Raw genomic sequence first — 26,935 nt, forward strand, 5'->3', positions numbered from 1 at the left:
AGAACATTTCTATCAGGGGCAGTCGCCATAGCCTAGCTCAAGGCCAAAAATGTAAAGTAAGCAACAGCAAATTTGAGTCAATCAGAAGCTTCTAAAGCCATGACATAATTTTCTGGAATTTTCCAAGCTTTTTAAAGGCACAGTCAACTTAGTGTATGTAAACTTCTGACCCACTGGAATTGTGATACAGTGACTTATAAGTGAAATAATCCGTCTGTAAACAATTGTTGGAATAATTACATGTCATGCACAAAGTAGATGTCCTAACCAATTTGCCAAAACTATAGTTTGTTGACCAGAAATGTGTAGAGTGGTTGAAAAATGAGTTTTAATGACTCCAATCTAAGTGTATGTAAACTTCTGACTTCAACTGTGTATTGATTACAATATTCTCTTTCTGACCTGCTAAGCTTCTCCCCTACCAACCTACACAAGCACTCCATTCCACCACACCACTTGTCATCCCGAGGTCCAAGCTCCCTCCCTCCAGCCACCCATGACTGACTCCATCACCATCCTTCAGTTCTTCCTAAAGCCCCACCTTTTTGACAAGGCCTACCAATAAGCCCCCCCCACACACACACACATACAACCAAAGCAATACACTACAAAGACATTCCCCTCTGCACCATACTGATCACCATCTAACCCAAACTGGTAACCTACCCATTACCCTAAACTGTTTTTGCATCCTTACCCCTAACCCGACCCCATATCCTAAATCAGGTTTGTATCCAAACCCCAACCCTACCCTCCCCATACACAGATACATCACACTCTTTCCCTTCCTTGAGTCCACTAGTCTTTGTTCATGTTTTTGTTTAGTCTGCTGCTGTTTTGTTTGAAATGTACTGCAATGTGGAAAGAAAAACAAGTTTGAAGTGCTATGGGAAAATAGCTGGGAACAAAACCAAAAAAAATGAAATCCTGGTGATTTTGCATTTAAAAAAATATATATTATTAGTTTTTTTTATATACCCAGAATGGACTTTATTTGGTAAAAAAAACCCAGGTAAAATCACCAGGAATTCATACAAAAAATGAGTTCCCAGCTATTCCCACAACTAAAAGACCTTTAATATTTTTCAACCTGAATCAAACTCTGTGTACCCTCCTTCAGCCTGTAGAGGGGGGTTCACACACTTTGTTGCCAATGTGTATTCCCCCCCAATCTTTTAACTGTGTGTCACCCACACACGTATGGGTGTGGGGGGGATGACTTTAGTTCTGGATTTTAAAAAAACTGTAAAATCACCAGGAATTCATCAACTAAAAAACATTTCATATTTTTCAACTTGAATTTAACTCTGGACATTGGATTTGTATGCTTCAAGACTAACATTTCACCAGTCTCCATTGTGGCTAAAGGATTATGATTTAAAAAAATATTAGGACAATTTAAAACGGACAATTTAGTCACTATAGCCGTTTCCTAGCAAGGGAGGGTGCACAAAGTATTGAAAACAGGGACCCGTGCCAATCATTCTCACACCTTTGTATCTTTTGAGATGTTGTGTTACTTGTTAAACAAAATCTTTCTCTAATTGTATTAGTGTAATATAATATTCCTGTTTTGTTAGCATACAATTTAGCTCAGTATTTGTATTATGTTATGTCATATTTTATGTGTGTTTTGTGTGTGGACCCCAGGACGAGTAGCAGCTGCATCAGCAAAAGCTAACGGGTATCCTAATAAATAAATAAATGTATGGATTTTGTGTGTCCATCCCTGTGACCAAGGCGTTTGTTGTGTGTGATAGAATGGTCTCGTGGTCCTACGAGTTCGGCTGTATTGGCTGTGGACTACATGGTGTTTACCCTCTGTCTCATCTACATCTTCGCCATCCACAAACAGCTGGGACCCAAGATCATTGTTGACCAAATTGAGGGATTTCTAAGAAGAAAGAGACACTGCAGTGCACAGTGTTGTCTAAGTAATATACTTAGATAGACATTGGGTTGTTGTAGCCGTCTCCATTATGGCGACTGTGAGAGCATAGACCGTGCCAATGAGGCCATTCCCCCTCCCCCCCACTGTGTTATTGACTTGCTAATTGTTTACTCCATGTGTAACTCTGTGTTGTCTGTTCACACTGCTATGCTTTATCTTGGCCAGGTCGCAGTTGCAAATGAGAACTTGTTCTCAACTAGCCTACCTGGTTAAATAAAGGTGAAATAAAATTTAAAAAATAAAAATCTTCATTTTGAAGCAGTCAATTTTCTTCTACTTCTATGAGTTGGCAAACAAGCTGAAAGGGTGCCAAAGATGGTGGATAAATTAGGATGAATGACTCAGGCCATACACCATTTAATTTTTCAAGGTTCCTGTCTGTGTAAGTATTGTCACTGGCTAAAAAAAAAAAAGTCTCCTTTCTCTACCGTCTCTGGGGCACCGCCTCCGTGGGGTGGGGGCAATAAGTAGGCCCTACCCGTTCAGATAAAATAAGGGAGAAGGATGTCTCGCTGTATCTGTCTCTAAGGGTGCCTACAGCCACCTAGTGTATGTCGTTTGAACAGGTACGCGTGTTAATGCCACCTGCAGTTATGCTCAGGAGTTTAATTAATTGGCTGATCTCTTCTGATGACCTGCAAGGAATCATGTGATCCTTCCTTAACCCATAGGAAGTCTCACCCAATTGACTACTTAACAGTGGTGAAAGTTCTTAATGGCGCTGGCCATGCTGAAATGGGATTTTGGTCACTAGAGTCTGTCTATATGGTCTAGATTGAAGTGCTGGTTTTGGCAGGAACAACTATTATTGAAAGAAAATTGTAAAAACTGCACACACAAAAAACCGTGATAATTCCGAATGTCATATTCTGTTCCCCTCCTGATTGGCAGATGAAAGACATCTTCTTTTTCCTCTTCTTCCTAGCGGTGTGGCTCATAGCCTACAGTGTAGCCATTTAGGAGCTGCTCTACTCCTACGACCTTCGTCCTTGTTGGATATTCATCACAGTGTTCTACAGGCCATACCTCCACATATTTGGATAGATCCCCATAAACAAAATGGATGTTTTTTTAGGAATGTGGTTTGCGAGTGTATGTAACATAGTATATTCTCACTTAGCCAACTTAAAATGAATGCACTAACTGTAAATCACTCTCGATTAGAGTCTAGTAAAGGAAATTGTTTTTATATACAGTACCAGTCAAAAATTTGGACACCTACTCATTCAAGGGTTTTTCTTTATTTTTATTATATTTTACAGTCTAGAACAATAGTGAAGACATCAAAACTATGAAATAACATGTGGAATCATGTAGTAACCAAAAAAGGGTTAAACAAATAAAAATATATTTTATATTTGAGATTCTTCAAAGTAGCAACCCTTTGCCTTGATGACAGCTTTGCACACTCTTGGCATTCTCTCAACCAGCTTCACCTTGAATGCTTTTCCAACAGTCTTGAAGGAGTTCCCACATATGCTGTCCACTTGTGTGCTGCATTTCCTACACTGCGGTCCAATTCATCCCAAACCATCTCAATTGGGTTGAGGTTGGGTGATTGTGGAGGCCAGGTCATCTGATGCAGCATCCCATCACTCTCCTTCTTGGTCAAATAGCCCTTCACAGCCTGGAGGTGTGTTGGGTCATTGTACATTTGAAAAACAAATGTAGAATGACCCTACAAAAAAAAAAGCGCAAACCAGATCGATGGCGTATCGCCGCAGAATGCTGTGGTAGACATGCTGGTTAAGTGTGAGTAGGTGTGAATTCTAAATAAATCACTGACGGTGTCACCAGCAAAGCACCATAACACCTCCATGCTTCACGGTGGGAACCACACATGCAGAGATCATCCATTCACCTACTCTGGATCTCACAAAGACCGTGGTTGGAACCAAAAATCTCAAATTTGGACTCATCAGACCAAAGGACAGATTTCCACCGGTCTAATGTCCATTGCTCGTGTTTCTTGGCCCAAGCAAGTCTCTTCTTATTGGTGTCCTTTAGTAGTGGTTTCTTTGCAGCAATTTGACCATGAAGGCCTGATTCACACAGTCTCCTCTAAAGAGTTGATGTTGAGATGTGTCTGTTACTTGAATTCTCTGAAGCATTTATTTGGGTTGCGGCTGGTAACTAATGAAATGATCCTCTGTAGCAGAGGTAACTCTGGGTCTTCCTTTCCTGTGGCGGTCCTCATGAGAGCCAGTTTCACCTCCAATTCTCTGGAATTTTCCAAGTTGTTTAAAGGCACAGTCAATTTAGTGTAACTTCTGACCCACTGGAATTATGATATAGTAAATTATCAGTGAAATAATTTGTCTGTAAACAATTGTTGGAAAAATTACTTGTGTCATGCACAAAGTTGATGTCCTAACCGACTTGGCAAAACTGCCACACCCATTGCTGAAAAGTGTATAAAATCAAGCACATAGCCATGCAATCTCTATAGACAAACATTGGCAGTAGAATGGTCCATACTGAAGAGCTCAGTGACTTTCAACATGGCACCGTCATAGGATGCCACCTTTCCAACAAGCCAATTCGTCAAATTTATGCCCTGCTAGAGCTGCCAAGGTCAACTGTAAGTGCTGTTATTGTGAAGTGGTAACATCAAGGAGCAACAACGGCTCATCCACGAAGTGGTACGCCACACAAGCTTACAGAACGGAACCACCAAGTGCTGAAGCGTGTAAAAAAAAAGTCTGTCCTTGTGCCGTAACACTCACTACTGAGTTCCAAATGGTATTTGAATATCAGTTTTATATGAAATGTAATTTCCACCATACTGTCATTACCACAACACTAAGTCATTACCATCAAGGTACATATTTTAGAGGTAAAGGTGCATTAAATTACAATTGATATTGATGCTTTTTCCCATATATGAACATTATATGCTTGTTCTCAATATTTTACATTCCTTTAGAAATCCTTTAGAAATTATCTTAAGATTTTTATGTGGTAAATACATGTTTCTGAGTATCATCAAGACATATATGGACATTTGGACATGACAATGATTAATAGATATGATTAAGAAAATAGTAAATTAATAACATGAAGAAAAAAAAAGTGAAATATTATGTAAAATACCATATTCACAATTTCGGTCATTTCCTTTTCAACTAAAATAGCACATTTTATGAGGTGTTGGTAATGACATTTCCCCTCTGGAATTTGGTGAAACGATAAAAAATCATTTCTATCCTTAAATAGTATGGTCTCAGCCAATATTAAATATTGTATCCAGACAGTGAAGAAAATATTCAGATCGATAAAAAGCAGTTTCATTTTCCAAAACATTTAACATCTAAAGTTGCCATATATTCAACCACAAGGAGGTACTAATGAGCTATGCGATATATATATTTTAATCATAATAGAGGACTACTGAAATTGTATTATTTCGGTGTAGATAAGGAAAGGGCAGGTTAAAAAACATGAATGCAGTGGAAATTAACTGACTAAGGTAAGTAACTTTAATGTGTCAAGCAGATTACACAATTTTGCGCCATTTCTGGAATGTAGCAACGTTTAAGACATGGATTTCATGTTGTAATGTTAACAAGGTACCCAAAAGTAGTTTGAATTCATGTTTTCATTTTATTTGCTAAGCGAAACTTGTTTAAACAGCGAAATTGTAGTGAAAATCATCCTTGTTTGCATAGCGATGTTGAAAAGAACGTCATTTATTTAGTCTGTAATGATCTCCAAAATTATTAGGTCAATCACACCGTTGATATAGCAACGGACGCTAATAGTTTATCGAATCCCATTCTGACGCAGGGGAGGACACTATTTGGCCTGGGGACATTATTTGGCATGACAGGCCTAATGTGCCTCCTCTGGTTTCTTTCTCAGCATTTGGATTGCTGCTGCTGTATCTGCCTGCTCAGTACTGTACAGAGCCAATCTGTCATGGTCACCTCTCCTCAACCCCAGTTGTAGCACTGTTCTAGTGCCCTCTCCTGGACGACAGGCTCTCTTTCAGAGTAACTTGATAAAGCCCACATGTCCTCCACCCACTCTGAGGTAAGGTTGTCAAATGAACTTTATTGATCCCCAGTCAATTTTATTACTTAGTTTTTTTATGTACTAGTTTCTGTTCTGTTTTCTCTTTCAGATCTGACCCCTCTCTCTCCAACTAGCTGACTAGCTGTCTGATGGAGAACAGTGAAATCTAGACACTCACAAACACACCTCTTACCAATCAATCGATGACGAATGTTCCTCTTGTGGTTCAGGGAAATGCCAAAGATGGACTCGATGCTCATTCAGCCATCCTTTCAATGTTGTTTTTCAACTTTGATTATTTGAACTGCTGCCATTTTGTATGTGGACTATTGTTGCTCTTCTGTTACTTTGCTGTTCCTATGTTGGTCTAGAAATCTTGTTCCTGTGGGTTATAGAATGGATGGGCAATCTATAATATGTACAAACATTTTTAAAGGTGCAATTCAAATATCTCTACCCCCATAATGACATGACCAAGTACCAACACATTCAACCTGACACAATCACAAAAACATAGATTGTATGTTGGTTTTACACTCAAAATAATGCTCCACTAAGCTAGATTCCATCAGTTCTGCCTTAACCCTTGATAACCTGACAACATTGTTTTTATTAAGGCGATGTCGGAGGTGTAACTGCATTGGAGCTGTCAAATCGCCTCCCGGAATTATAGCTATTACGGACATTGCCATTGGATGTGCAGAGACACAGTAGTAGTAATCGCATGCAGCCTTGTTACAAGCCGTCAAATCGGTGAGCAGCTGCTCTTGTGATCATTGTCAAAAAGCCACACCTGCCCATCTCGCATTAAAAGTTCAGAACAAGAAAGTGTAGGCTATATAGAAACAATTACTCTCAATTTGAAAAATCAATAACGAAATCATGAGGATTTCTATCATCTTAATCGAGGTGTAGATTACGTCTCAAATTCCAGTGATTGAACTTGTCAACAAGGCTGCATGGGGATGTCTCTTAACTCTCCACTCCATGCCGCCAATGGCAATGTCCGCTTTAGGTACAATTTGATATTGAGATAAAAATGGCTGCATTGGACCTTTAAATGTAGCTATTTTGAGTCTTTGGACCCTTTTACTCCCTTTGTATAGCAGAATATTTGCTTGCTAAACAACCTTTTAAGTACCTCTGTAAATCCTTATATTTTTCAATGGTGAATTGCTGTATACAGTTTAAGCACAAGTGATTTTCCGCTAGTGGTATAAAGTAGTTAAGTAAAAATACTTGAAAGTACTACTTAAGTAGTTTAAGGGATATCTGTACTTTACTATTTATATTTTTGCCAACTTTTACATCGCAACATTCCTAAAGAAAATTCTATACTTTTTACTCAATATGTTTTTCCAAACACCCAAAAGTATTTGTTACATTTGTAATACATAGCAGGACAGGAAAATTGTCAAATTCACACACTTATCAAGAGAACATCCCCGGTCATCCCTACTGCCTCTGTTCTGATGGACTCACTTAGCACATGCTTTGTTTGTAAATGATGTCTGAGTGTTGGAGTGTGCCCCTGGCTATCTGTAAATAATGTCTCAGTGTTGGAGTGTGCCCCTGGCTATCTGTAAATAATGTCTCAGTGTTGGAGTGTGCCCCTGGCTATCTGTAAATGATGTCTGAGTGTTGGAGTGTGCCCCTGGCTATCTGTAAATGATGTCTGAGTGTTGGAGTGTGTCCCTGGCTATCTGTAAATGATGTCTGAGTGTTGGAGTGTGCCCCTGGCTATCTGTAAATGATGTCTGAGTGTTGGACTGTGCCCCTGGCTATCTGTAAATAATATCTCAGTGTTGGAGTGTGCCCCTGGCTATCTGTAAATGATGTCTGAGTGTTGGAGTGTGTCCCTGGCTATCTGTAAATGATGTCTGAGTGTTGGACTGTGCCCCCGGCTATCTGTAAATTAAAATAAACAAGAAAACGATATTGTCTGGTTTGCTTAATATAAGGAATTTGAAATTATTTATACTTTTACTTTTCATACTTAAGTATAAGTATATTTTAGCAATAACATTTACTTTTGATACTTACGTATATTTCAAACCAAATACTTTTAGACTTTTACTCAAGTAGAATTTTAATGGGTGACTTTCACTTTTACTTGAGTCATTTTCTATTAAGGTATCTTCTCTTTTACTCAAGTATGTTAATTGGGTACTTTTTCCACCACTGTTTTCCGCTTCAGCCGATCCTTACAGGGAACGAGCTTGGTTCATGTTGTTGGAGGTGAATGAATGGAGTTCTTTTGTCCACCAGGACCCATGTAGGACCACTCTTATTTGATTCCAGGAAGCATTCCTTATCATTTTTATGAACCCAAGGTTTGCTTTCCCAAGATTGAGGGATTTTATGTATGTGCTTTGTTTCTCTGGTTGGATCGTTACTTGATCACCCTGTTGCAGGAAAGTTTGTTGCAGGAGAACTTTCCTGTAATCCAGGAAACGTAAAACTTGTAGTATATTTGAGGTTTAAAAAGGTTTCTGAGGTTTGTTATTTCCACTTTGAAATTTCAGACTTGATTTTCCCAAACAATGTATCAACCCCTACAAAAATGCTGATTAATTATAATCCACATAATACTTCACATTTAATGTTGCTGCAGGATTATTTTCCTGCTGTAGCAAACTGGCTCCTACATCTGTAGCGTCAGATCTTTCTAACCGACCGAAGCCTAAATGTGTACTTTAGAACTGGGTTTTACCGACTCTTACTGCCTTTTCACCCCACAACAACCATATTTCTACAACGGGTATTAATAACCAGCTATTTTAAAATATCAGTTTGGAGTTATTAGCACCTTTTGTCCGAGTAGACGTGCCGTTAACTGAGTTGAGGGAGGAAGGCTGCGGAGGGCTAGTGTCCACATTTGCCCTCAGCTGTGGCCTTTTCCCAGGGAGCACCTGGTAACCTGAAGGAAGGTTAGGTGACATTCACTAATTTCAGAGACAGAGCTCAAATTGTCAGGGAACGTTGTACATTGAAGATGTTATTAAAGATGCCAAAGTGTTAAATATTTGGGTCAAGCGTTTCTAACCCAGCTTGAGGCAAGTCATGTATACTGCAGCTCACCCAAATGGAGAGAGAAATATGTCTTAGGCATGTGTGCGTACATCTCCACTTTCAGCTACATTGCAGTCTTCGGTGTTGCATATCTCTCCTCTTGTTCATCTGCATCTCATATCGCTCTCTTTCTCTCCTTTGGTGGTCTCAATCGTAACTGTTTCACACAGTAATGTAGAAGTTTGGGTTGGTAGCAGTGAGAATTGGATTGCTTGGGTTTGGCTTCATTTTGGAGGCTTTGCAGATATAGTTTGCAGAGGCTCCTCTCATGGGGAGCAGCTGGAGATGTGGAAGAGAGGATTATGAAAGGAGGGGGATAGAGAAAGAGAGAGTGAAAAAGAGGGGTGGTATAGAGAGAGAGAGATGGTGGTATCTTCAGTGTCAGGGAACTCACAGTGCCAGGGAGGGTCACATTACACTGACTCTGGGAGTGCAGGGTTTTAAATAGAGTGGTTATTTTGGGGGCTACATGTTCAGGAGGGGTACCGGGGAGGGGATGTACTCAGAAGGAAGGTAGTGAAAAGGCTATATGGGTTGAGTGTGTAGACCAGGCCATTCATTGTTGATCATTGTGCCTGCAATGCTTGGTAATGTGTGTGTGTAACCAAGGGCTGGCTCATTGCTTGTTCCTATCTATAGTGCTGGAATTGTGAGAGTGGTGGGTTGGTGGGCATATAAAAATAGTGGGTAAAAACTGAGTGGAACATTTGGTACAAAGCTAATTGGCATAGGCATTGGCAAATAGTTCAATAAAATTGATAGCTGATATGTCTTCTCTCAACACCTGCTTGTCTCACCAACGCTCTCTTTTCTCTCTCCCCCTCACTCGTTCCAATGATATAGTTCTGATATCACCCCTCTCACTCTCTCCTTTGCTATTTCAACTCTTCCTCCTTACACCTCCCTTCTTTCACAATATATGGTCATCCTGGCCTGAGCCTCCTTCTCCCACCGACTTCTCTAAAGTTCAAATTGAACATTTGATGACGGCAACAAAAACAAGCAATATCTGCCCCTCTCTCTCCCTCCCTCTCGCTATCTGCCCCTCTCTCTCCCTCCCTCTCGCTATCTGCCTCTCTTCCCTGTTCATTCCATTTTAGACGGTGCAAGCATGGTCAACGGTGGAGCATTTGCCCCTGTCACTCAGCCTAATTGCCCCATTCCTTCTCATCTTACCCCCCCCGGGCTGGTCTCTCTCTTCTCCTGCCCGTCCCACATTAGTGCCGCCTGTGTCAGGTCTGCAATGGTGTCTCTTCAAACGGTGCCATTTTACTGCATGCTTAAAACTTTAAAGGGGTACGAAACAAGCACTATTTCAGGAGGACAAGAGGGTTACTTTTTTTTCCAAAGGAGAAGGACACCTACCTTTTCCAGGAGGGATTTGGTTTATCGTTGTGTTGTGAGGAGTTGAGAACAAGTGTCTGGATTTCTATTTGGAATATCCCCGTTCAACTGGGCATTACATAGGCCTATTGTGTGCACTTCTTTATAACTGGTGCCGTTCCCCATCGCTCTCCTTAGGGTTTGTGTGTGTGTGTGTGTGTGTGTGTGTGTGTGTGTGTGTGTGTGTGTGTGTGTGTGGGTGTATTGTGTGTGTGGGTCAGAAAGGCAACAAACTCTGGGGGTGTCAGTGTGCACGTGCTAAACCATTGCACTGCAAAGGGAATGATCCCTCGTTTATCTGGTATCATCCCTCACTCTCCTCGTTTATCTATCGTCCCTCTCAACCCTTTGTTTTGAGATTAATCATGGCCTCCTTTAAGACGTGGCTCTTGGGACTGTTCCTAACCCTGCTCTGCACCTTCCAGACCCCTCTTGCCCCTGGCGTCAAGGCTCAAGACCTGCCGCTGGCCCCCCAACAGGATGTAGTAGCTGATGACGAGGGGGAGCATGCAGCGGATGTAGGGGGAGATGATGACGACGATGATGATGATGATGATGATGGGGACAGTAAAGAGGATGATGACAATGATGATGACGACGACGACGATGATAACGACGATGATGATGACGACGACGATGATGACGACGATGACGATGACGACAACGATGATGACGACGATGATGACGATGACGATGATGACGACAACGATGATAACGACGACGATGATGACGACGATGATGATGACGACGATGATGATGACGACGACGATGATGACGACGATGATGACGATGATGACGACGACGATGATGATGATGATGATGATGATGATGATGATGATGACGACGATGACCACACAGGTAAGTTACGTCTTTTCACTTAAATTATGCTGCATTCTTTACCCACCTTCCCTCGCCATCATATAAAAGAGACTAGTACAGAAGTCCCTCCTTCACCCCTTTACAGCTGTCCATTACCTTTGCTGTGTCTGTCTGACTCTCTCTGTGTTCTCTTCCCTGCTTAAATAGAGTTATGAACACTCTGGGGAAATTGAACTGGCCCGCCTGGAGTCCCAACTGTGTGTCATCCTTCGTACAGTACACTAGATATGAACCTGGGGACTACAGAAGCATTGTAATGATGAGTTAAAGGAGATGTGTTTTTTTGTTTTTTTAAGTAACACAGACACTAGAATCAGAATCAGTCATCGGATCATAATATAATTCAGATCTTTTGATTTGTGTCTTGTTTGAAATAATGGTTTCTTCTTTTTCACTCCGTCCTTCCTTTCTCACGGTTATGGATTGGATTGACATGTATTTGTGTCTCCTCCATGTTAACCTACAGAGAAAGAGAGACAGACAGACAGACAGACAGACAGACAGACAGACAGACAGACAGACAGACAGACAGACAGACAGACAGACAGACAGACAGACAGACAGACAGACAGACAGACAGACAGACAGACAGACAGACAGACAGACAGACAGACAGACAGACAGACAGACAGACAGACAGACAGACAGACAGACAGACAGACAGACAGACAGACAGACAGACAGACAGACAGACAGACAGACAGACAGACAGACAGACAGACAGACAGACAGACAGACAGACAGACAGACAGACAGACAGACAGACAGACAGACAGGGGGATGAGGTGGAAGGGGTGAGGGGAGGCACATGAGGGCTAAAGAATTCATTAATTTACTAGATAAGAGTAGTAAGGTGTGGTAATAGTAACAGGGGTGTCAATAGAGTTTCTCTCTTTCTCCACATCTCTCAATCTCTCTTTCTCTGTAGAGCTTCCTTCTTTGTCACTGTGTTGAATAGTTCCAATGAAATGAATGTACTGTATATGCAACCCTGGTCTATGTTTTTACGTCATCTGTGAATGCATATTAATTACACATCTGTGAATGTATCCATTCATATTTTGTAATTGTCACTCAAACTCACTCAAGCGGTTCTCAGACTATTATGTTTGTACAAAGATAATCATTCACATACCTGGTACTCAACGTAGATGTTGAGGTTTTTCATATTTTGGAGAAAGAAATAGTATTTGGAAAAAGAGAGAAATATATCTGTTTTAGGTAGCTAATTGACATGACATGACAGTTACTCCAGGTGTTGCATGAATAGAAGTGTTTGACTCTGCTCTTATTTTTATGTGAATTTTTTAAATAGATTTTTTGTTGACTGTGAAACAACCCCTTTCTGTGAAAACTGTGACAAAATATCACCTCTGATCATGTCTCTCTAACCCTACTTTCAATCATAGAATAAACCAATTGATCATGAAGTGTTGCATGGATGTACTTCTGTTGTTGCCTCGAGTCATGAGTTTGGTGACTGACTACATGCATGGAGTAATTCTGTGTAGTATAAAAATGTGGGAGATTGTTTCAGTACTAAGTCTGTTTGAGTCAAATGAACAGGAAAAGTTCAAATGTTCATCTTACTGTGGAATGGTTTATTGTATAGTCCTACTGAGTGTGAACCTATATACACTGCTCAGAAAAATAAACAACACAATGTAACTCAAAGTCAATCACACTTCTGTGAAATCAAACTGTCCACTTAGGAAGCAACACTGATTGACAGTAGATTTCACATGCTGTTGTGCAAATGGAATAGACAACAGGTGGAAATTATAGGCAATTAGAAAGACACCCCAATAAAGGAGTGGTTCAGCAGGTGGTGACCACAGACCACTTCTTAGTTCCTATGCTTCCTGTCTGATGTTTTGGTCACTTTTGAATGCTGACAGTGCTTTCACTCTAGTGGTCGCATGAGACTGAGTCTACAACCCACACAAGTGGCTCAGGTAGTGCAGCTCATCCAGGATGGCACATCAATGCGAGCTGTGGCAAGAAGGTTGTCTGTCAGCGTAGTGTCCAGATCATGGAGGCACTACCAGGAGACAGGCCAGTACATCAGGAGACGTGGAGGAGGCCGTAGGAGGGCAACAACCCAGCAGCAGGACCGCTACCTCCGCCTTAGTGCAAGGAGGAGCAGGAGGAGCACTGCCAGAGCCCTGCAAAATGACCTCCAGCAGGCCACAAATGTACATGTGTCTGCTCAAACGGTCAGAAACAGACTCCATGACGGTGGTATGAGGGCCCGACGTCCACAGGTGGGGTTGTGCTTACAGCCCAACACCGCGCAGGACGTTTGGCATTTGCCAGAGAACACCAAGATTGGCAAATTCGCCACTGGCACCCTGTGCTCTTCACAGATGAAAGCAGGTTCACACTGAGCACATGTGACAGAGTCTGGAGACGCCGTGGAGAACGTTCTGCTGCCTGCAACATCCTCCAGCATGACTGGTTTGTCGGTGGGTCAGTCATGGTGTGGGGTGGCATTTCTTTGGGGGGGGGCGCACAGCCCTCCATGTGCTCGCCAGAGGTAGCCTGACTGCCATTAGGTACCGAGATGAGATCCTCAGACCCCTTGTGAGACCATATGCTGGTGCGGTTGGCCCTGGGTTCCTCCTAATGCAAGACAATGCTAGACCTCATGTGGCTGGAGTGTGTCAGCAGTTCCTGCAAGAGGAAGGCATTGATGCTATGGACTGGCCCGCCCGTTCCCTAGACCTGAATCCAATTGAGCACATCTGGGACATCAGGTCTCGCTCCATCCACCAACGCCACGTTGCACCACAGACTGTCCAGGAGTTGGCGGAAGCTTTAGTCCAGGTTTGGGAGGAGATCCCTCAGGAGACCATCCGCCATCTCATCAGGAGCATGCCCAGGCGTTGTAGGGAGGTCATACAGGCACGTGGAGGCCACACACACTACTGAGCCTCATTTTGACTTGTTTTAAGGACATTACATCAAAGTTGGATCAGCCTGTAGTGTGGTTTTCCACTTTAATTTTGAGTGTGACTCCAAATCCAGACCTCCATTGGTTGATAAATTTGATTTCCATTGATCATTCAACTATGTAAAGAAAAAGTATTTAATAAGAATATTTCATTCATTCAGATCTAGGATGTGTTATTTTAGTGTTCCCTTTATCGTCTGGAACAGTGCATATTTAAAATGACTAGACTTTCTTTATGGGCATTTGTGATTATAATCTACCTATGTATATTTGTGTGTACAAAGCATGTTCTGTGAGGTAGTCTGTACATTGTACTGGTTTGTGTATGTGGTTAGAATTTGTGTGTCTACAGAATATGAGCGTGTAGAACTAGTGTATGCATGCGGGACTGTATGTAGGAAATTCGTTTTTGTACAGTATGAATGAACTCTACCCTGCCATTCTGTTACACTATTACCTTGCTACACAAACAAAAATACATTGATGAACACCATCAGAGAAAATGTACAGCTACACACATACAGTGGGGAGAACAAGTATTCTATACACTGCTGATTTTGTAGGTTTTCCTACTTATAAAGTATGTAGAGGTCTGTAATTTTTTAAATCATAGGTACACTTTGAGAGATGATGATTTTTAAAATGATTTTTAAGTCATTAATTTGCATTTTATTGCATGACATAAGTATTTGATACATCAGAAAAGCAGAACTTAATATTTGGTCCAGAAACCTTTGTTTGCAATTACAGAGATCATACGTTTCCTGTAGTTCTTGACCAGGTTTGCACACACTGCAGCAGGGATTTTGGCCCACTCCTCCATACAGACCTTCTCCAGATCCTTCAGGTTTCAGGGCTGTCACTGGGCAATACGGACTTTCAGCTCCCTCCAAAGATTTTCTATTGGGTTCAGGTCTGGAGACTGGCTAGGCCACTCCAGGACCTTGAGATGCTTCTTAAAGAGCCACTCCTTAGTTGCCCTGGCTGTGTGTTTCGGGTCGTCATGCTGGACCCAGCCACGACCCATCTTCAATGCTCTTACTGAGGGAAGGAGGTTGTTGGCCAAGATCTCGTGATACATGGCCCCATCCACCCTCCCCTCAATACGGTGCAGTCGTCCTGTCCCCTTTGCAGAAAAGCATCCCCAAAGAATGATGTTTCTTCTTCCTCCAAACACGGCGAGTGGAGTTTAGACCAAAAAGCTCTATATTTGTATCATCATACCACATGACCTTCTCCCATTCCTCCTCTGGATCATCCAGATGGTCATTGGCAAACTTCAGACGGGCCTGGACATGCGCTGGCTTGAGCAGGGGGACCTTGCGTGCGCTGCAGGATTTTAATCCATGACGGCATAGTGTGTTACTAATGGTTTTCTTTGAGACTGTGGTCCCAGCTCTCTTCAGGTCATTGACCAGGTCCTGCCGTGTTGTTCTGGGCTGATCCCTCACCTTCCTCATGATCATTGATGCCCCACGAGGTGAGATCTTGCATGGAGCCCCAGACCGAGGGTGATTGACCGTCATCTTGAACTTCTTTCATTTTCGAATAATTGCGCCAACAGTTGTTGCCTTCTCACCAAGCTGCTTGCCTATTGTCCTGTAGCCCATCCCAGCCTTCTGCAGGTCTACAATTTTAGCCCTGATGTCCTTACACAGCTCTCTGGTCTTGGCCATTGTGGAGAGGTTAGAGTCTGTTTGATTGAGTGTGTGGACAGGTTTATTTTATACAGGTAACGAGTTCAAACAGGTGCAGTTAATACAGGTAATGAGTGGAGAACAGGAGGGCTTCTTAAAGAAAAACTAACAGGTCTGTGAGAGCCGGAATTCTTACTGGTTGGTAGGTGATCAAATACTTATGTCATGCAATAAAATGCAAATTAATTACTTATAAATCATACAATGTGAGTTTCTGGATTTTTTGTTTTAGATTCCGTCTCTCACAGTTGAAGTGTACCTATGATAAAAAATGACAGACGTCTACATGCTTTGTAAGTAGGAAAACCTGCAAAATCGGCAGTGTATCAAATACTTGTTCTCCCCACTGTACGTGTTAGGATGGGAATGAACAACTTATTTTACAGAGGCTGACGGTAATGATGACGATGATGATGATGAACCGGCTGCAGCTGATGACAACGATGATGATGACGACAATGACGATGATGACGATGAGGAAGAGGACAATCAACTGTTTCACAAAGGATCCCTCTGTTCATACTGTGAATACTGTGAGTTAGGTCTCACCATCTAGATAGAAACACCAGTTTGATTACATTTATTGGCAAAACAATTTGCACCCTTTTAATATGTTTTCCCCATCCTTGTTAAAAATTCTCTCTCTCTCTCTCTCTCTCTCTCTCTCTCTCTCTCTCTCTCTCTCTCTCTCTCTCTCTCTCTCTCTCTCTCTCTCTCTCTCTCTCTCTCTCTCTCTCTCTCTCTCTCTCTCTCTCTCTCTCTCTCTCTCTCTCTCTCTCTCTCTCTCTCTCTCTCTCTCTCTCTCTCTCTCTCTCTCTCAGCACTGTGACACCTGCAACAAGTGCCCATGTGCAGAGGGAGATAAGTCTGCGAACTGTGACACCTTTCAGGTAAGAATTACCTTCCCATTCAACCACTAGTTCCCTACACCCTCAGAAAGAAGGGTTCCAAAAAGGTTCTTAAGCTGTCCATGTAGGTGAAAACTTTTTTGGTTCCAGGGAGAACCCTTTTTTTCGAGAGGGTTCTACATGGAACCAAAGATAATGTTGGTTCCAGCGACAGTATGAAAATGAGACGGACTGGATTTTGAACCCAGGACATCTGTGCACCACAAGACGTTGCATTATAATTAGCTTGGGAAGTTAACAGAAGTCTTCAGGTCCTAGGCAAGGTTACAACGGAGCTAGTCAAAACATAGTCTCTCAAATCTCTGGGAGCTCTCTTTGCTTCACACGCTCCATACAGCGGTTTTGAGAAGACTAGTCAAAATCAAGCTGACCAAATCATCATCAAACCTCACTGTTACCCTTGAACTAAGCAGAAATCAGATAAGATCTCGATATGGTGACTTAGGCAGAGCCTTCCTTTGGCATGCAGAATTCTATGCAGTGCAGCGGTCTACACTGAAAGACATCATGACAACCACCTAACTCTGTTATAATTACTACTGCATAATAATCAGGACTATGGCTGTAATCGGGAACGTGGCTGGTGAGAGGGTTGTAAAAAATGAGGACGTCTGTGACTGTGGGACTGGGTGACTCTCGAAAGATTATTTGATAGCGGGGTTCACTTTTTATCATAACGATGAGTTGACTCTAATTTTGCATTCGCATGCTCCCCGGAAGTAGGAAGCTGATCTTAATATGATGATTTTTTTTTTACATCAAGAGGGCTGGTTATGATGCAATGACAAAGTCAGATCAGAGAAGCTCCTCCCTCCAGTTATGTCCTATGATGTTATATAGTCCTTCATTTGTTATCCTTCTCTAATGCCTTACCCTTTTTCTCCTTCCTTCTTCAGATGTGCAACTTCTGCTACGTGTGTCCCATCTGCAGCACACTTTGCCAACCAGGTAAGACAGGGGTGTGGGACTGTTTGATAAAGAATCATTGTATGAACTGCTTGCAAAAAAAACTGTTGACATGTCATTAGCCGCTATTAGAGGAATGTTTGAGGTTGAAAGCAGCAGAAACATCAGCTTCACTGTATGTTTTTAATCCCCAAGGTGGTTTTCTGGACGAGCTGACTGGATCAATCTATAAGTAAGACACAGTTACATAAACACATTTTGAATGCCTCAGTGTGAGCTATCAATATTCCATTTGACACAGAATTACGTTTATTCTCAAAATGACAAATAATGTCTATCTGCGGAATGCAGTTACTTCAAGGAGCGCCCCACCCGAAACTGCCATTAGCATCGAGTCACCACATGCCGCGCCCACTGCCATTGAGGCTGCTTCTAACAGTGCGGCTCGTGCGGAATGGACGGAGAAACGATTATCCACACAATGTGGAAAGATGTCCTTGGCTGAGATGGGAGAACCTGCCAGAAGGACAGGACTCTCTACAGCACTACACCAATCTGGGCTTCATGGGAGAGTGGCCAGGCGGAAGCCACTCCTGAGAAATAGGCACATGACAGCATGCTTGGAGTTTGCAAAAAGGAATGTGAAAGACTGGGATCATAAGGCAAAATATTCTGTGGTCTGATGAAACAAAAATGTAACACTTTGGCCTGAATGCAAAGCGCTATGTCTGGAGAAAACCAGGCACAGCTCATCACCTGTCTATCACCATGGTAGTGGCAGCACCATGCTATGGAGATGCTTTTCAGCAGCAGGGACTGAGAGACTGGTACGAATAAAGAGGAACAATGAATTGAGCCAAATGCAGGCAAATCCTTGATGAGAACCTGCTTCAGATTGCAAACTACCCTAGACTGGGGTGAAGATTCACGTTCCAACAGCAACATGGCAGAATGGTAGAGAATCCCCAATCCAGATGTGCAAAGCTGATACAGACGTACCCAAGACATACCCAAGAAAGCTGTTATCGCCACCAAAGGTGCTTCGACAAAATATTGACTGTGTGAATACTTATGTAAATGAGATATTTCTGTATTTCCTTTTCAATACATTTGCAAAAATTTCTAAAAACATGTTTTCACTTTGCCATTATGGGGTATTGTGTGTAGATTGGTGAGAAAAAAATATATAATTAGCAAATCCAAATGGCATCACACCCAAATGCACATGCACCTCACCCTGTGATTCTTTCAATAGGCCTACCCGTGTGAGTAGAAATGTGAAGACTGATGCTCAGTAAAATCAATAAACCATCCACTTGTTCCCTTTATCCGTTAGGACTGTAGCCGATGTCTTCGAAGTTGACAAATAAGCCCCTGTCGCCACCATGTGGCCAAGGAAGATGCTGCAACCAAGGGATTGTATTATCTCTTAGATTCACTGTCATTATTCTCACTTTTAATAAGTTATAAATAATTGTTCTGTCTTTCTTATTGTTGACTGAGAACACCACAAACATGCAAACTGGACATAGAGATACTGGATAGATTGAATACACATATTGGATATAATGGATAGCCTATAGAAGTAGAATGAGAATAACTTTAATTGAGCTATTTGTGTATTATTTTTAGATGACAGGTTTATGGTATTCTTCTCAGGAACATGCATTCGTATTTTAAAGTCATATCTGTGTTTCTTAAAAACAGTGGGGTTGTATGAAATTTTAAAACATTTGTGCTGTACTGTTTTTATGTGCACTGTCATATCAAATGGAAAATGCATCTAGAATTAGGCTATAATAGTACAGAATATGTTGGCAGATGTGCGCAAACATTGGGTATTTTATAATTTCAGCTTCAATTGGAAGATTCATATTTTGTAATGGGGAATATAAGCATAGAGTGTAAATTGTTGACTGCCATTGAGTAGAATGTACAGTATATACTGAACAAAATATAAACGCAACATGTTGGTCCCATGTTTAATGAGCTGAACTAAAAGGTCCCAGAAATTATACATCTCTCTCAAATTTTGCACACAAGATTGTTTACATCCATGTTAGTAAGCATTTCTCCTTTCCCAAAATAATCCATCCAGCTGACAGGTGTGGCATACCAAGAAGCTGATTAAACAGCATGATCATTACACAGGTGCACCTTGTGCTCGGCACAATAAAAGGCCACTTTAAAATGTGCAGCTTTGTCACACAACACAATGCCACAGAAGTTAGAGGGAGCATGCAATTGGCATGCCGACTTCCGGAATGTCCACCAGAGCTGTTGCCAGAGAATTGAATGTTCATTTCTCTACCATAAGCATAGTTTTAGAGAATTTGTGTATGGCGTCATGTGGGCAGGCATAAACTACAGACAATGAACACAATTGCATTTTATCAATGGCAATTTGAATGCACAAAAATACTGTGACAAAATCCTGAGGCCCATTGTGAGGCCCATTTTTTATAGGTATCTGTGACCAACATATGCATATCTGTATTCCCGGTCATGTTAAATCCATACATTTTTTCAATAGACTGATTTCCTCATATGAACTGTTAACTGTAATTGTTGCATGTTGAGTTTATATTTCTGTTCAGTATATGTCTTTGGTCTTCACAGGTCAACATAATTGGGGTCAAATACTATTACTGCATAACATTTGAACATACCTCTAATATAGTTTTTGGGCAAATCAATATTTTTACGTCAAGTAGTATTCACATAGGCAAGGTTGTGTCGTAACGGATTACACGTAATGGGGATTATGTAATCCGATTACAAAAATGAAGTAACTAATCAGCCCGGATTACTTTTTTAAAAATGTCATTGCGATTACAGTTAATGTATTAAAAACATCTGATTATATTTTGGATTACTTCATCTAACATCAATAGGAACATTTTATTTTGTCTCATTGCTGTCATGTCACGCGCCCTAAAGACTTCTCACATGCTCTCAACTCAGCAAGAATCTACTGTCCTGGTGATGGCTTGTTTTGTATTCCAATTGAATGAATGAATGAATGAATGAATGAGTAGGTAAGGCTGCCATACCATTTACACCTGGCCCACTGGTCAATCAGATAGTCGTATGGACTCCATAGAGTTGCTGCTTGATGCTTAGTTTGCAGCCTATTTACAGTGTATTTTCACTCTGTCTCTGAGTAGTGGGAGAGAAAATGCTTTCTGATTGCGCAACATTTCAAACACTGTTGAAAAGAAGAGGGTACCAAGCTTCCTGTTGGTCATCATTTTATTTATCAGCTTACATTGAGCAAAGGGTACTCAAGTCAGCCATTCACGGTGAGTGCATAGGCTACATTAAATTTAATGTTAAATAGGCCTATCAATTACAATGCAAACTATTAGCAATAATTAGACTATATTTAGAGTTGGCGAACTAACAACTTCCTCAGGTGCTGAATTAGTCCCAAATGAATTATCTTATGTGATATTAGTGTCCAAAAAAATGTATGCAAATTAATCTCTATATCTATAATTTGATAGGCTTATTGTGAAACCATCTAAGTATCATCATTCCTGCTTGGACATGTTTATTAGTTTAACATTGTTTTCATGAAATCATACCATTTTAGTAGTCTAAGTACACTTAGAATTAAACACATTGAATGGGTTTTGATATGACCATTAGACTACAACTTCTTTCTATTTTCTGACCCTGCAATACAATTGTGGCATGACCAAATCATAGGCTTGTGCCACCAATTGAAAATGTTAGGAAAAAGTTCATATGGAGCCCTATGTATGCTCTCACACATAGAATATACAAGTCCCCAAATTGAAAATAGTAATGTTACTAAATAGAATAATTAGTTACATGTTTTTAAAAACGTTTAAAAAAATATGCCGGTGTGTATAGATTAAAGTAATTCTAAAGTAATCTGATTACTGTACTTATTTTGAGTAATCAAAAGGATTACGTTACAGATTACTTTATTTTTTATGTTACTGTAACGGATTCCATTTTTCAGGAAACTGCCCAACCCTGCGCATAGTACACTAAATGATCCTAATTGCACACAGAGCTGAACCAGTGCCTCTGCGGAATGTATATTGTGGCAACCCCGAGATACCGTAGAGCAATGGGGCCGTGCGTTTACACAGATCTTATAATTCAGATATTATATATTTGGGTGAGAGCATACACAGGGCTCCATACTAACTTTAACTAATTAGCATGTCCAAGCAGGAATGCATGATATTTTTAACCAGTGATTGTCATACATGTTTGGTTTGACAATAGGCCTACAATTCAAAATAGGGTTCCAGAATTTTCTGTTTTTTTTTTTCAATATAGAGATTAATTTGCCCACATCTTTTTGGGCACTAATATCACATAATATAATTTATGCAGGACTAATTGACCATTGAGGAAGTTGTTACTTTGCCAACTCTAAATATAAAGAGATTCATTTTAAAAAACGCTATAGATTTTCTAAAATTATTAAAGAGATTGGTGTGTTTTTTCAATATCTAATCATGCCACGACATCACTTGATGGTTTCATTTCAGAGGCAAAATCATGTTTCTTTTTCTAAATTCTATTATCCGCCTCATTCTCAGAGAAATAAGTAGTACTGCTAGATTTTATACAGTCAAATGTAACAAATAACTACATTTTTCATAAAGAACTGTACAAATGATACATGTCTAATCATGTGACAAACAATTTTTGTTATGTAAAAACGATTTAATACGGTAATATGAGATCTTTATTTGGCATTTTAGTCATTTAGTAGATGCTCTTATGCAGAGTAACTTACAGTAAGTTTGTTCATCTGAAGATAGCTAGTTGAGACAACCACATAACCCTAACATTACATGTACAGTGCCTTTGGAAAGTATTCAGGCCCCTTGACTTTTTCCAAATTTTTTACGTTACAACCTTATAATAAAATGTATTAAATGTTTTTTTCCATCATCAATCTACACACAATAACCCATAATGACAAAGCAAAAACAGGTTTAGACATTTTTGCAAATGTATACATAAGTATTAAGACCCTTTGATACGAGACTCGAAATTGAGATCAGGTGCATCCTGTTTCCATTGATCATCCCTGAAATGTTTCTACAACATGATTGGAGTCTACCTGTGGTAAATGAAATTGATTGGGCATGATTTGAAAAGGCAAACACTTGTCTATAAGATGTCCCACAGTAGACCGTGTACGTCAGAGCAAAAACCAAGCCATGAGGTCGAAGGAATTGTCCGGAGAGCTCCGAGACAGGATTGTGTCGAGGCACAGATCTGGGGAAGGGTACTAAAATATTTCTGCAAAATTGAAGGTTCTCAAGAACACAGTGGCCTCCATCACTCCCCGGGCCAAACTGAGCAATCGTGGGAGTAGGGGCCTTGGTAAGAACACGATGGTCACTCTGATAGAGCTCCAGAGTTCCTCTGTGGAGATGGGAGAACCTTCCAAAAGGACAACCATCTCTGCATCACTTCACCAATCAGGCCTTTATGGTAGAGTGGCCAGAAGGAAGCCACTCCTCAGTAAAAGGCACATGACAGCCTGCTTGGAGTTTGCCAAAAGGCAGCTGAAGACTCTCAGTCCATGACAAACAAGATTCTCTGGTCTGATGAAACCAAGACGGAACTCTTTGGCCTGAATGCCAAGCGTCACGTCTGGAGGAAACCTGGCACCATCCCTACTGTGAAGCATGGTGATGGCAGCATCATGCTGTGGGGATGTTTTTCAGCTGCAGGGACTGGGAGACTAGTCCGGATCGAGGACTACAGAGAGATCCTTGATGAAAACCTTCTCCAGAGCACTCCTAAGCACACAGCCAAGACAACGCAGGAGTGGCTTCGGGACAAGTCTCTGAATGTCCTTGAGTGGCCCAGCCAGAGCCTGGACTTAAACCAGATCGAACATCTCTGGAGAGACCTGAAAACAGCTGTGCAGCCATCCAACCTGACAGAGCTTGAGAGGATCTGCAGAGAAGAATGGGAGAAGCTCAAGAAGACTTGATGCTGTAATTCGCTGCCAAAGGTGTGTAACAGTATAACTTTAGTCCGTCCATTTGCCCCTACCCGGGCTCGAACCAGAGACCCTCTGCACACAGACAAGTCACTCACGAAGCATTGTTACCCATCGCTCCACAAAAGCCGCGGCCCTTGCAGAGCAAGGGGAACCACTACTTCAAGGTTTCAGAGCAGGAGACGCGCACCACCGCTAACTAGCTAGCCATTTCACATCAGTTACAGGTGCTTCAACAAGGTACTGAGTAAAGGGTCTGAATACTTATGTAAATGTGATATCAGTTTTTTTTTTTTTTTTAGCAAAAGAATCTAACAACCTGTTTTTGCTTTGTCATTATGGGGTATTGTGTGTAGATTGATGAGGGGAAAAAACAGTTAAATCAATTTTAGAATAAGGCTATAACGTAACAAAATGTGGAAAGAAAATCAATGGGTCTGAATACTATCCGAAGGCACTGTGTATAAGATTATGGAAAGTATGATTATGGAGAGGCTAACTTACTTCCTGGAGAGCAGGGGGCTAGTATCGCCAAATCAGAGTGGGTTCAGGAAGGGGAGGGGAACTATGGACCTAGTGCTCTGCTTAGAAGCAGAGGTCAAGAAGGTCCAGGTGAAGGAGACGGTTGTGGCTGTTTTTTTCTCTGTGTAGAAGGCATATGATATGATGTGGAAGGAGGGGTTGCTAATCAAGCTTGAGCTTATATACAGGATACGAACATTACATTTACATTTGAGTAAATTAGCAGACACTCTTATCCAGAGCGGCTGACAGGAGCAATTAGGGTTAAGTGCCTTGCTCAAGAGCAGAACGGAAGGTCTATCCAGGTGAGGGTGGGGAAGTCTAACAGGCATGTATCTGGTGGATAACAGTACACCGCAGGGGAGCATTGGTGAAGCGGTCTAAGGCACTACATTTCAGTGCTAGAGGCGTCACTACAGACCTGGTTCAATTCCAGGCCGTATCACAACCGGCTGTGATTGGGAGTCGCACAATTGGCCCAGCGTCGTCCGGGGTAGGCCGTCATTGTAAATAAGAATTTGTTAATGTGTGTGTAAGCTTTATTTAACTAGGCAAGTCAGTTAAGAACATATTCTTACTTACAATGACGGCCAAACCCAGACGACGCTGGGCCAATTGTGCGCCACCCTATGGGACTCCCAATCCTGGCTGGTTGTGATACAGACTGGATTCGAATCAGGGAGTCTGTAGTGACGCCTCAAGTGCCTTAGAGGTGCAGTGCCTGCGCCACTCGGGAGCCCAACTGACTTGTCTAATTAAATAAAAAATACTATTTACTCCCTGTAATGTAGGATAGGTGTATGTGTTGCACATGTCACCAAGTACAGTTGTCAGTTGTAACAGGGTGTTATTTGGTTTTCGTATGGGAAGTCGAGGTGTGAGGTTGGGGGAAGGTGTGAAAAGGTCAGAGAGGAAGGGGGGTGAACGGGTGGGGGTGTGCACTGCACAATAGTTGCAGTGATGAGGGTGTTTAGATGTAGGGTGAAGGTAAAAACAGGTACACAGTTGGCGAAAGTGTGAGTTTTAGAGGGGTACAGCGATGGGGGATGTTTGAAGAGGACACCTGGCTACGGGTGCTTTGGAGGTGATAAGATTGTGTGTGGGAGTGGATTAAGAAACACTTATAAGAGTGTAACAGATATGTATAAGAGTGTACAAGAGTGTACAGGGTTTTGGTTTGGGGTAAGGGTGAGAGTTCAGGCAGTAAGACTGCGGAGATGCGTACCTTGTCTGTGTCTGTCTCGTGGATGAGGTGCTTAGCCTCATTGTCAGTATGGTCAATCTCTCCTGGCAGGATCCACTGAGCTACCTCATGGTTATCCAGGAAACCATCCTGACAACACAACACACACATAGAGAGCTGTTACAAACCATGCTGACAACACAGACACAAACCTGTTAACTTAGTATGTCCACAGAAAGAGGTGCGTGTGTGTGTGTGTGTGTGTGTGTGTGTGTGTGTGTGTGTGTGTGTGTGTGTGTGTGTGTGTGTGTGTGTGTGTGTGTGTGTGTGTGTGTGTGTGTGTGTGTGTGTGTGTGTGTGTGTGTGTGTGTGTGTGTGTGTGTGTGTATTGACATAGCTGGTCTGAGGGGTAGGGTACCTTAAGTGTACTGACTTAAAAAGTGATGTTATAATGATGTTATTGTAATGTATAAGGAGAGAGGATGTTGTTAAGGTGATCCAGTAGCAGAAGACGATTGTCTCTAAACTCTGTGAAGTGTTTTTTCTGCATCAGCACCCAGTCTGGTTGGTTCACTCTCTCCATTCTCAGGTGTGAACATGTCTTTTCACAACACTTTTCATTTGACATATACAGTTGGTTGTGGACCCAAGAATATCACTCATACATTTGTAATAAAATAAATGAAATATTTTTTGTTCTCATAAAATGTCATAAATGTCATAAAATCTCATAAAATGTATAAAGAACCAGATATTATGTTTGGTTGATGACATATTGCATGTTATCTGTTTGGAAGACGGTAGTCGGTTGAAGGAGAGACGAGCCAATGTATTCGTCAAGGGTGATCTTTCTATCACCGTTCTTGTCAATGTCTTCTACTGTTTCCTGAAGCGAAACAGAAAATATATAGTTGTTTAGAACTGGGCTGGAGAAAAAAAGTGCAACACCTGGATGTTCTTCAGAATTGGATTGATCCTGTGACTATTGACTGAACCCAGTCCTCTGACTGACCTGTATGACAACGGTCTTCATGTGGTCGTACTCCTCAGGGTGAAGGAAGGTCGGTGAACTAGACCTTGGTGGCGATGCCGTCCCCGTCGCGGTCAGCTGTCCTAAAGAGCCTCTCGTCTCTAGTCAGCATGGCCTTGTAGCTCGCCTTGTCATCTGCAAGGGAGCGGAGGACATTCTCAGTCAAGACAAGGCTTTGTAAAGCAAAGATCAGGGTCTGTATATGTATCAAGCGTCACAGAGTAGGAGTGCAGATCTAAGATCAGCCCCCCCCCCTGTCCATGTAATATTACTTATTATGATCTAATAGGCTAAACTGATCACTCCTACTCTGTGACGCTTTATTCATACTGGCCCAGAACTACACTGTCCATGTAAATACTCTTGGGTTGTGTACTGCAGCCAAAGTCTAGCCTACTAAAACCTTTTGAATCAGAGTTGATCAGTGATG

The 26,935-nt window shown here is 41.6% G+C and overlaps 2 protein-coding genes and 1 long non-coding RNA gene across 12 annotated transcripts in view; 2 read left to right on the forward strand and 1 right to left on the reverse strand.

The window, feature by feature from the left end:
* Positions 1-5,156: 5,156 nt before the first annotated feature.
* On the forward strand, positions 5,157-7,425 carry LOC124037136. The gene is made up of 3 exons (XR_006839124.1): positions 5,157-5,420; positions 5,813-5,983; positions 6,075-7,425. It is a non-coding gene; the product is annotated as an uncharacterized LOC124037136 (long non-coding RNA).
* Positions 7,426-10,211: 2,786 nt separating this feature from the next.
* On the forward strand, positions 10,212-26,567 carry LOC124037938 (protein PFC0760c-like). Of its 5 annotated transcripts, XM_046353223.1 has the most exons (7): positions 10,467-10,562; positions 10,593-11,278; positions 16,336-16,487; positions 16,771-16,839; positions 17,754-17,805; positions 17,959-17,995; positions 18,115-19,928. In XM_046353223.1, exons 2-7 carry the CDS (start codon positions 10,786-10,788, stop codon positions 18,149-18,151), a joined length of 840 nt encoding a protein of 279 aa, XP_046209179.1. In that variant the 5' UTR covers positions 10,467-10,562; positions 10,593-10,785; the 3' UTR covers positions 18,152-19,928. The 5 variants fall into 5 exon arrangements, with proteins under 5 accessions (XP_046209176.1, XP_046209177.1, XP_046209174.1 ...); XM_046353220.1 differs by having other exon boundaries at positions 10,212-11,278; positions 19,100-19,928; XM_046353221.1 differs by lacking the exon at positions 18,115-19,928 and adding an exon at positions 26,526-26,567 and having other exon boundaries at positions 10,213-11,278.
* Positions 16,214-26,935, reverse strand: part of LOC124037940 (reticulocalbin-1-like) — a 30,719-nt gene continuing 19,997 nt past the window's right edge. For 4 of the 6 annotated variants that reach the window (XR_006839278.1, XR_006839277.1, XR_006839280.1 and 1 more), the window contains 4 exons: positions 26,488-26,640; positions 25,518-26,361; positions 17,731-17,824; positions 16,214-16,501 (listed from right to left, as the gene is read on the reverse strand). Coding sequence is in view for 1 of the 6 variants with exons in the window: in XM_046353224.1 (XP_046209180.1) it covers positions 26,637-26,640 (4 nt within the window). In the remaining 5 variants the exon portion in view is untranslated. Of the gene's footprint in view, positions 16,502-17,730; positions 17,825-25,152; positions 26,641-26,935 lie in introns of those variants that run through there. The other 2 variants (XR_006839276.1, XM_046353224.1) reach the window with 2 other exon arrangements.

This window comes from Oncorhynchus gorbuscha, linkage group LG06 (genome assembly GCF_021184085.1).
Source record: "Oncorhynchus gorbuscha isolate QuinsamMale2020 ecotype Even-year linkage group LG06, OgorEven_v1.0, whole genome shotgun sequence".
In the NCBI taxonomy this organism is placed as follows: Eukaryota; Metazoa; Chordata; class Actinopteri; order Salmoniformes; family Salmonidae; genus Oncorhynchus; species Oncorhynchus gorbuscha.

Excerpts from the sequence above, each read along its gene's own strand:
- LOC124037938 (XM_046353218.1), top strand. The coding sequence starts at position 10,786 with ATGGCCTCCTTTAAGACGTGGCTCTTGGGACTGTTCCTAACCCTGCTC. Across the intron at positions 16,488-16,770 it reads CATACTGTGAATACTGTGAG|CACTGTGACACCTGCAACAA; the intron begins TTAGGTCTCACC and ends TCTCTCTCTCAG. Across the intron at positions 17,996-18,114 it reads CTGACTGGATCAATCTATAA|TTACTTCAAGGAGCGCCCCA; the intron begins GTAAGACACAGT and ends TGCGGAATGCAG.